At 54.3% G+C, this 10,849-nt stretch overlaps 1 protein-coding gene across 2 annotated transcripts in view; it reads right to left on the minus strand.

Annotated features, from left to right (window-relative positions):
- Positions 1-10,849, minus strand: part of SPTBN2 (spectrin beta, non-erythrocytic 2) — a 37,639-nt gene that overhangs the window by 15,014 nt on the left and 11,776 nt on the right. For both annotated transcript variants that reach the window (XM_011368937.2, XM_023535845.1), the window contains exons 4-14: positions 9,668-9,841; positions 8,529-8,620; positions 8,313-8,393; positions 7,866-7,981; positions 6,114-6,226; positions 5,789-5,976; positions 4,403-4,520; positions 3,685-3,843; positions 3,069-3,371; positions 1,751-1,904; positions 700-1,570 (exon numbers count right to left, since the gene is read on the minus strand). In XM_011368937.2, coding sequence (XP_011367239.1) covers positions 700-1,570; positions 1,751-1,904; positions 3,069-3,371; positions 3,685-3,843; positions 4,403-4,520; positions 5,789-5,976; positions 6,114-6,226; positions 7,866-7,981; positions 8,313-8,393; positions 8,529-8,620; positions 9,668-9,841 — 2,369 coding nt within the window. The remainder of the gene's footprint in view (positions 1-699; positions 1,571-1,750; positions 1,905-3,068; positions 3,372-3,684; positions 3,844-4,402; positions 4,521-5,788; positions 5,977-6,113; positions 6,227-7,865; positions 7,982-8,312; positions 8,394-8,528; positions 8,621-9,667; positions 9,842-10,849) is intronic.

A 10,849-nucleotide genomic window follows, 5' to 3' on the forward strand; every position in this document is an offset into this window, starting at 1 on the left:
CACTGTACCAATAAAGCTTTATTTACAAAAAAACAGGCTGCAGGCTGGATTTGGCCAAAGGGCTATGGTTTGCCAACCCCTGTCATGGATATTTTGACAACTAAAAAGTATTTTATTATAATTTTAAAACTACCAGGAAATTTGAATATAGAGTAAGTAGTAGATGACAGTAAGGAACTGCTAATTTTGTTCCATGTGGTAATGGTGTTGTGGTTCTATAAGAAAAACGTCCTTTCTAAATGATTTTAAGGTTTATTGCTCTGTAAATAAAGCTACTTCACGAGAGCTCAATCGGTGTCTCTGCCTACAAGGTTTACAACTTTAAAACCTTAGCTATTTTAGGTCCACGCACACAATTAAAAAATAATTTACTATATTTAAGAATACTTTCTTATACTTCTTAAAGGACGTATCCTGGAGAATGAATGTACAGATGAAATGATAATGTTGGGGATTTGCTTTTGAAAAAAAAATGAATCAAATAGAGCAAGATACTGACAATTACTGAACCCGGGTGGTAGACTATAGGAGTTTGTTGCATAATGTTTTCTACTTTTAAGTACGTTTAGCATTTTTCATTAAAACAGAAAACCAATTCAAGGGCCATAGCCAGAGCAGGCAGTTTAGGGCAGGACGCGGTCCCACAAGCTGGCCCCCAACTCCCAAGGCCGTCAGGGACGGAGCCCGTAGGGGGCCTACCTCTGCTGCACGACTTCGAGGTCCTCCAGGCGCTCTGGCAGGGTCAGCCCGTTCAGCCACTGCTCCTTCTCCTCCACCCACAGCCCACAGGCCCCGGCCTCGCTGAGCATGGTATAAAGTGCCAGGGCCGCCTCCAGGGCCCGCGCTCGCTCGCCCGCCCGGGCCTGCAGCTCCTCGTAGTGCCGCTCCAGGGCGGGCACCCTGCCCTGCACCTCGGGTGTGCGGCCCAGCACGGGAGGCAGGGCTGAGGACTGTTCCTTCAAGGCATCCAGGGTGGGCCGGTGTCCTCGGATCTCCTCCTCCAGGGCCCGATGCTGCCGGGCCAGGGCCTGCGTGGAGAACTCGTCGTGCCCCAGCTCGGGACTGGACACCAGGCGCAGCGCGTCCACCAGCCAGGCCTCCATGTCGTTGGCGTCTGCCTGGAACTGGTAGAGGCTGGCGGCCTGGGCGAGCCGCTGGGCACGCTCCTCCGCCAGAGCCTCAAGCCGCTCCCACTGGGCTTGGAGCTCGGCCGCACGGGCAGCAGCCTGGCCTGCCCCGGGGTGGCCCTCGGCGACTAACTGCTGGCCCTGCTCCAGGGTGAGCTTCAAGGGCCCCAGCCGGCCACTCATCTCGCCTCGCAGGGCTGTGTGCTTGTTCAGCAGGCGGAGGACGCCGGTCAGGTCTCGGCCGCTTTCAGCTGAGGCCAACAGGTGCTGCTGCTCCCGCACCCAGGCCTCGGCCTCGCCCACCTCCCAGAGGAAGCGCCAGAGGCGCCGTGACTCCTCTAGGCGCGCCCGCCTCGCCGCTGCCAACTCGCACAGGGCCTCGTAGCTCCGCTCCAGGGTGGCTACCCGCTCTGACACCAGCTGCGGGTCGCATGGTTTATACTCTGAAAAAGTCACAGTGGGGAGTCCAGCGCTGTAACCCAGCCCTTCTGCTGCCCCCACATTCATCCTTGGTTACAGACAGTCCCCACCCTCCTCTCTCTGGCCTCCCTCCCTAGTTCTGTTGCCCACCATCCACCCGTCACCCCTCCCGGCCACAGGTTTTCCCAGTCTTGCTGTTTCACCTTTCCCTGGGTCACGGAAGCGCAGGGCAGAGGCACTGACAGCTCGCACCCTCTCAGCCTGCACGGCGATGTCTGCTTCCACCAGCTCGTGCAGCTGCAGCAGGTCCTCCACTCCAGCCAGGTGTTTGCCCAGGTCCGGAGACTGCAGCCGGCCCTGCCAGGCACACGCGGCACGCTGATGCCCGTCTGAGCGCCGCACCGTTCCCTCCCCACCAGGCCTTTTCAGCTGACACACACACACACACACACACACACACACACACACACACACTCACTCACTCACTCACTCACTCACTCTACCCTCGCTCTGTTTTCCTGGGTCAACAGTACCTCCTGACCTCTCTGGGCGGCTCCGGGTGTCACACCCAGGTAAACACACCTGCTCCCATCTGCCAACCCTTACTCACACATACGGTGACACCCCAGTTCTGTCGGCCTCTTTATACTCAACTCCCCTCCTGTGGAACCTCCATCTTACTAAATCCTGGTCCTGGAATCTCTGCTCTGACTCATCTTCTCAGCCCCAGAATTATCGCCACCCTCCTATCATCACGGCTTGGTCCCCAGCACCCCAGCGATCTTCAGCCTCTCTCCAGACCCATCCTTGTCCCCATCTCTCGCCTGGATCACTTCTAACAGGTCTCTCGGCTCCCACGCTGGCTGCCCACAGCCCTTCTTTATATAGTAGTCAAAATGACCTTTCAGAAAATGTAAGGCAGAATCACGTCTTTCCCCTTTCCAAACCCTTCTAATCACTTTTAATGCTCCACGTCACTTGAATAAAACCCAAACTCCTTGCCTAGGCCTGTAAGGCCCTAAGTGAGCTGGCTGCTGTCCCCCCCGCCCCCCGCCCCTTTCCCTGTCCTTACAACCCTCTGGCCTCCCTCTCATGCCAAATATGCCACGCTGAACAGGCCTGGGGCCTTTGCCTAGCTGTTCCTTCTGCCTGGAATGTTCTCTCCCCCGATCTCCCTGTGCTGGCTCCTTGTGCTAGTCTGGGCTCAGCTTAAAGGGCAGGTGCTCAGCGAGGCCTTGCAGACCACGCTATCGCATGGTCCTGCTCCCGCTTCCTCACAGGTGTTATTTCACCTGCTATTTTGTTTGTCGAGAGGTTCATGATTTCATCATCAGCCTCCTCCCACTAGGATGTGAGCCCCAGGAGGACAGGGCTGTCTGCTCTGCTCATCTGAACTGGGGACGGGGCTCTGCACTGGAACACACTCTGTGAAGATCAGCTGAGCAAGTGAGCGAATGTACCCCCAGTGGTACCCCCACGATCCCGATCATCTGAAGCCCGCCACACATGCCCTGCTGGTACCTTCATCTCTTCCATCCAATCCATGAGGTAGAGCAGGTCCTGAAACACCTTCTGTAGCTCCAGATTGATGAGGAGCCGCTCCCGCCGGGCGGCCACCATCTGCCGCAAGAAGTCCCAGAGCCGGGCCACGTTGTGCTGCCGCGCGGCAATGCGCTTGATGTCGTGGTAGTGCTCGGCGGCCAGCTCTGCAGCCACAGCGTCCACGGCCTGCACCCGGCCGCTGTAGGCCACAATGTCCGTCTCAATGGCTTCGTGTTTCCGCACCGCTGCCTCCACGGCTGCCAGCTCCAGCCCAAAGTTGTCCTGGGCAGGGGACAGGGCGGGGAGGTTTGGGAGCTCAGGGACACTAACTCTGCTCACCCCTCTGCCCTCCGGAGCACTCCTGCTGCCCCACGAGGCGATCTAAGCTTGCCCTCTATCTCACCCCGCCCCATTTCACTAACCCCTCCCTCTTGGTCAAGCCTCTGGCCCCTGGTTCCTGGGATCCTCAGTCTTCCCACCTGCGTGACGGGTTGTTCCATTAGCTCCCCACATTGCAGGGCTCCTTGCCCACTGCGCTCTCTCTCCCCTTTCTCCCCACCAGTCTGGACAGGCCAAGAGCCCCTCCGTGTTCTACCTGGGACACGAGGCGTTGGTTCTCGCTAAGCCAAGTCTCCCGCATGGCGGCCTTGCGGTCGAAGCGGGCGGCCAGCTGCTCCAGCTTCTCCTGGCGGATCAGCTCAGTGCGCAGGGCCAGCTCACGCTCGTGCTCAGCTTTCTCCAGCCGCTCCCAGGCCTGCGAGAAGGGGGCAAGATTAGCGCAAAAGGGCCAGGGCTCAGAAAGTGAGGGTGGGGACAGGTCACCAGGGCTGGGGGCACATGGTGAGTCCCAGGGAAGCTCGGTCTAGTGGATCTGTGGAATGCGGCCAGTTAGATGCCTGTGCATGGAAGTGTGAGAAATGCGGGGTGGGTGTGGGTGCAATGGAGCCATGTGAAAACTACACCTGCTTATGGACAAGGACCCAAGGGGAACAGGGACAATGGACACCACCGGATTTATTTGGGGTGAGGGGGACTGTGGGTGAACTCTATTATGTTTATTAATCTTACAATGTCTGTGAAAAAAGTAAAAGTAGGGAGTGTGAGTCAGGGACGGGCTGGACAAGATAAGGGATTGGGGTAAAATCTGATTATGTGAACTCGCACGGAGAGGCAGACGGAGGAGGGAGGGGCTGTGCAGGACGCACGAGAGGACGTGTGAGTCACATCCGCACCAGGGAGGGGTGTTCGAGTTGGGGGAGTAGGGCTGGCGCCAAGAGTGGGCTGCCTGTGGGACAGGTAGGGGGGCCGTGGACCTTGTTGATGTCGGAGATGAGCCGGCCCTCTCGAGGTGTGTAGACCTTCTGGTTGTTGGCCCGCAGCTTGCTCTGGACAGTGAAGAGCAGCACCTCCAAGTTCCCTTTCTCCGTGAACCTGGGGCAGGAGGCCAGGTCCGGGTCAGAGTCAAAGGCTGTGAGGGGCACAGGGACTCTGCCTTTCACAATGAAGTGACCTGTGTTGTTTTACTTCTCATAAAAGCAACATATGTTGTGTGCAAAGGCAGAACATCCCAGCAAATCAAAAGAATCTAATTTTAAAACAACCGAAAAACACATAAAGGAGCACTGTTGCCCTCTGGCATGAAGGTACTTCATTTCGTTTTTTTTTTTTTTTTTTTCCTTTACACAGATGGGATTGTATCATAACCATGGCTGACATTTGTCGAGGACTCACTCACAGTGACCTAGGCCCTCTTCTCGGGGCTTTACATGCCTTAACTCATTCAGTTCTTGCTGTTAGCTACGTTCTCTTATTACCCTCATTTTCCAGATGAGGAAACTGAGGCACAGAGAAGCTAACAACCACCGTTAAATGGCGGAGCCAGGATGTGAACTCAGGCACTTTGAACCTGGACACTTAGCCCTTGGCTCTGCTGCCCACAAATAGCCGTTTCTGTAAACTGCGCCTTTGCTTCTTTGTCATGAACACCTTTTCGTGTCAATAATGCATTTTTCACCATTACTGTCAGTGGCTATACCGTGGCTTATTTTTCTTTTACAAAGGTCACATTGGTGAATATCCTTGAAGTTACATCTTTGGTCAATGTCCAGAAGGGGACTTTCTGGGTCATATCATTCCCTGAGACATACAGGAACAGATGTTTTCTGGATTAATATTAGTTTTGGAGCTGAAACATATTAACTCCGAAAGATCTCAATAATAGGAAACCAGGCATTTTAGCATGTACTGTACAGAACTGCCCAGCAGCAATTCCGCACCTGAAAAGAGTTAATTGCTAAAATACATAAAATAGATATAAAATATATAAATGCTAAGAAACTTTGCAATATGCGAGTTACCAACTGCACCCATGCTGCCTGTAGGTCCAGTCTCCCCCACCCCGTCCCTAAGCTGGGACTGGGTTCCTGCGACCCCGACCAGTAACCTTATCTGAGCAGATCACACTGACTCTACATACCACAGCAATCATTTCCACGGCAGGATTTTTTTAAAACAGATAATTTAAAAAATGTATTTGGGAACTGCTTCTGGCGCTTTGCGCTCAGGAAAATGAGCCTCCACTGCATTTACGTACTGCCAATTTCCCTCCTGCAAGACCGTCCTGATCTAGGCTCCCCCTCGTGTGAGCACAGCTTCGGGGCAGGCCTGCTGCGGCCTGGGGCGACCCAGGGGTTACCTACTTGGGCGGCTTCTCCACCGTGCGGTAGGAATTAAAAGATTGCAGCTGGTTCTGGACGCCACTCAGGGAATTGGCCAGCTGCCGGTCATTGAGGGTCACGATCGTTTGCTCGATCCACTGCAGCAGCTCTGAGGCCAGGGACTCGTACTTCTCCACCAGGCGTTCTGCCTCCATGGCGTGGTCCAGCACCTGCGAGACAGCGACGTGGGGTCCCGCCCATGGGCTCCCCGGCCCGGTCTCACAGCTCTCCCCTGGCTTGAGAGGAGGAAGGCCCCTAGGCTGGGCCCCCTCTGGCCTTCACGCCGACTATCCACGGGGGAGAGTACCTTCCCAATTCTTTTGCCTTCCACAGCCAGGGCTTTCATCTTGGAAAAGTAGTGGTAGTAAGTAGCCACGTAGGTAATGATTGATTTCTCATCTGGTTGGTCCACATTCACATCTGAGAAAAAGGAGCACTTGGAAACCTGCCTCCCAGAAGTACCCCCGCAACCTCAATCACTTACCCCAACCCCAGGGCCCTCCCAGCCCTCTAAGACTGACATCTTTCCAGCTCCCTGAGCAAAACCACAAATAAACCATACAGACTAAAAGGGCATGAAAAGCTAATTTTTCCCCCCTCCTAGAAAACAAGCAGAGTCCAAAACCCAGAAGCCCAAGGAGGCTTTTGCCAGTGCTCCCAATGGAGACCAAAATTAGCTGTTTGGAGGAAGCAAGACAAGAAAAGAAACAGCATTCCCACTTGGGGGTGGATCGTGGATTTATGCGTTGGAAACATGTGTAAGAAGTCAGAAGATTCTGGGGCAGCAAGATGGAAGGTATGAACAAAGCCCCCTAAACCTGGAATGCTCAGAGGGATGGGCCCAGTGAGCCCTGGCAGCAGAGTAAGAAGCCAGTCCTCTCTGGGCATGGGCACGGCTATGTCTGACCTCAATCTCAAGTTCAGCTGTGGGCCCCAGGAAGTGAGTGTCCTTTAAGCCAAATCAGCTCCCACCACAAGGATCAAGGCTGATCATGACTTGAAATCCCTGGGTTCTCTTAATTAGGCCAGATCGTATCCTACCTAACGGGAAGACTAGGGGACCGGAGGCCCTCCTGACCACCGCTAAAACCCACAGGCAAGGAGGGGCCACTGAAATCATCGCAGAAAGTTACACAGGATACTTAGATTTATTTAGATGTTCATTATCCTAGCTATGCTTCTCAAATGCTCTCCATGGAACCTTGTATTTGGCCAATTTCCACCACTAGTTAGCTGATGTTTGTCATTCTGGACTAAGAGGACATAGCAGATGGGGCTACAGGTGGGATGGAAAACATGGAGAAAATAATTAAGACCCAAATCTGCCCCAAATGAGCTTAAGAGGGAATGTTTTCAGCAGGGAGGTCACTTGACCCTCCCCTCCTTCCCTTCTCTGGCGCACCAAGATTTGGGAGCTGGGCTGCCTGAATTTAAATCTCAGCTCCACCAGCTGTATGACCTTGGGAAAGTCACTTAACCCTTGTGGGCCCCCGTCTTCTCTTCCATACACTGAAGATAATAATGACAATGATCTCAAAGGAGGGTGTTGTAAGGATTAAATTAAAGCATGTCAAGTGCAGTGTCAGGTACAAAATAAGAGCCCAGTGGCCGTTAGTCACATCGTCAGGGCCAGCTGACCATAAGGTAAGTGCTAGGTGAGATCCTCAAGGTCATATAGCTTAATTTAGAACCCTAAAATTTTGGAATAATAAGAGCTCTGAGAGACCATGTAGACCAATCTTCTCATTTCAGAGATGAGGAAACTGAGCCACAGAGAGGCCGTGCTACTCTGTGGTGAGGCCGGGACAGAACCTCACCCCAGGGCTATTTCTGCCACAGAGCTGCCTTGCTTCCTACAGTTTTAAAATTTTTTAAATTGAGATATAATTTTTATACCATAAAATTCACCCTTCTAAAGTATACTAATCAGTGATTTTTAGTATATTCACAAGGTTGTGCAGGCATCACCACTAACTAATTCCAGAACATTTTTGTCACTCCCAACAGAAACCCCATCTGTCTCTATCCCACAGTCTCTTTTTTGCATCTCTCTGCCCACCTTCAGGATCCAGCAGCTTCGTGAGTCCCAGCTCCTTCTCAGCCAGATTGAAAGCATTCTGCAGGTTGTAGTGTGCGTTACACTTCTTCAGGGACTCGAAATCCAGCAGGTCTGGCCTGGGTGGGAGGGAACATGGAAGGTATCGAAAACACGTTAAGACCCTAAAGAGGAAAAGTAAAGCCACCCCTCTCTTTATCCCTAAATCACCAGCTCCATTTTGTCCAGAACCAGGCACCCCAAACCCACACCCACTGCTCCCACCCCCTCGCTTCCATCACAAGCCCTCTTTGCAGGGCGGCGCCCCCACATCCTGGCTCTTCTCTGAAGGTTCGTTCCCCAGAACTGCTGTGCAACTCGGCTCATAGCTTTGTCTACGTGAGCACATGCCCAAGTCATTAAAAAACCCCACCTGCAGCTCTGATGGGATCGCTACCCCCGTCCTCTCACCGGTGCTTGTGCACGATGGCGTTGAAGGCCAGCCCATCCCTCCAGCTGGTGGTGAAGTTGTGCACGTTGACATTGGGGTACCTGGCAACAGAGACCGGAAAAGCAGCGAGTGAGTCCAAGCCCTGGTCTGCGACTCAAGGATGGCCCCTCAGCCTGCGGTCCCGGGAGCCCATCCCGCACAGCCCCGGGCATCCACCCCACCCGGGCCACGCTCACCCAGCCGTCTTCATCTGGCACCACAGCAGCAGGGCATCCTTGGCCGACTTCTTCTCCTTGTTGTCCTCTGTTTCCACACTGATGTCTTGGATCTAAGAGAGAAGGAAGAAAGGCTTTACTCCTGGGACGGGGGCTCTTCGAGTTACCAGAGATGCTCAGGCACACACACCAGGAAGCTGCTCTTTGGACTCCTGTGATAGTGGTGCAGGGACAGAGCCTGGGGACCTTTCCTCCTGGACTACTGACCACAAAACATCAGGTCAAAGGGGTTTGAGGCAGCAGAGTGGGGGCGGAAGTTATGAGAGTGGAAGTGCCTCGAAGTGAAGGGTGCTGGTTCCCGCAGGTGGGGAGCTGCAGGTGGACCACTGACCGTCTTCTGGGAGCTGGGTGTCAAAAGTGAGGCTGGCAGAGCTCGGCTCAGGGCTGGAAGGAGTGGAGGAGGTTGCATGTGGGGGCAAGCAGGAGAGCCGTGAGGGAATCGGGACGCTGGACTGGCTATGCTTGGAGCATAAGGAGTGGGGTGCTGTTCTTTTGAGGGAGGCAAGCAGTTTGTGGCAGAGGAGTGGGCCAGTGAGCAGACCCCAGATGTAGTTCTAGAGCTGGCAGTGGTGAAGGGCCAGTCTCCGAAATTTCCAGTCCCTTGTGGGCCGACATGGGGTCCTACTGCACGTGATCAGGACACAGACGAGGCCGCAGTGAACTTGCCACAGAAGTTTGACAACACCTATGCTGGTCTCTCCCCTGTTTAATGAAGAGAGTCCCTTGTCTGGTGTAGCAGCCACAGAATGCTATACATCAGTGGTCCCCAACCTTTTGGGCACCAGGGACCGGTGCTCCTATGAGAATCTAATGCCTGAGGATCTGAGGCGGAGCTGAGGCGGTGATGCTGGCGCTGGGGAACGGCTGCAAATACAGATGAGGCTTCACCAGCTTGCCCGCTGCTCACCTTCTGCTGTGCGGCCCGGTTCTTAACAGGCTACAGGCCGGGACTGGTCCATGGCCCGGGGGTTGGGGACCCCTGCTATACACAGTTCTAGACCCTCCGTTTATGTGTTGATCACACCGTGGACGGGCAGTGACTGCTCGCGGTGCAGGGCTGAGGTGTGGCGTGCGTGCTGCGTGACACTGGGCCGGGGTACCTGAAATCGAAGGATGATGGTCCAGACCAGCCCAAGGGTCAGACGGTGGTTTCCATCCACAATGTCGTGGGAGCCCATGTTCTCCAAGTGCACTTTCTGCTCCTTCAGGAACTGCAGCGCTTTGTCCACATTCTCCAGGCAGTGGATCCGCATGCGGCCCTTTGTGGGCTTTGGCTGTTGAGGGACAGGGGACACGAAGGCATGGGACCGTGGGCCTCCTTCTCCTTCCCTCCTACCGTCCCTGCTTCATACACCTTCCCCCTGACCTCCCTCAGGAACACAGGGACAGCCCCGGGGCTGGGCCCAAGTTCACGGAGCCAAAGCCGAGGTTACAGATGAGGCTTCGGCCAGATTAAGATTCCCAAGGGAATTATTTGCACCCAGAGTGCGTGGGAAAAGAAATGTTTTCAATGGGGCCACTGTTCCAGTCTCCATGAAGCAATGTTCCCATTTAATCCAGGCAGCAAAGCCTCTCAACGCGACACCATCCTCTGAGCAGGGGCAGCCCTGCTTTCCCCTCTGGTGTCACTCTTCTCTCTGAGGACGACTCCTGTGCTTTGACCCCTTGACCACTGTCTCTCAGGCCCCCTCCTTCCTCATCACCAAAGCTCACCAGTGTCTCTCCCGAGAGCACCTCGAGGAGCCTCAGCAGGTTACGTCCATCCCGGAGGTCACTGTACAGGTCTCCCACCCGGCATGTCACCCGGGCCAGGTGCGAGTTCACCCACTTGGTGAAGGTTTTCTTTTGTACGGCTTCTCGCTCATCTGTGGTGGCAACATGGGGTCATTTCTGCCTGAGTACAGTGCACCTTCTAAATGCCAGCTGGTGGGGTTGGGGGTTGGGGGGTTGCCTGAGAGGCTGGAAGTGAGGTCTGGGGAGGACGAGAGGGAAGAGGGCCAAGATGAAAATCCCTAACTTAAGAAGCAGGGAAATACAGAGATTGAAATGAGCTCATAGGCAAGGTAAAAGACAAACATGAGGGTGAGAAACAGACTGTGAGAGAAGGCATGAGAGAAATTAGAAGCAGTGGGATGGTGCAGGGAAGGGCTGGGACCCGGGCTGGGGCGCTGTCATCTAAGAGTGGTGAAACGCTGTTACTTCATCCACCAGAGCCTCACTTGCCTCTTCTGTAAGACAGGCATATGACTTTCTACTTCAACAGGTCATTGTATCAATTAGAC

Source organism: Pteropus vampyrus, unplaced genomic scaffold (assembly GCF_000151845.1).
Source record: "Pteropus vampyrus isolate Shadow unplaced genomic scaffold, Pvam_2.0 Scaffold144, whole genome shotgun sequence".
Classification (NCBI taxonomy): domain Eukaryota; kingdom Metazoa; phylum Chordata; class Mammalia; order Chiroptera; family Pteropodidae; genus Pteropus; species Pteropus vampyrus.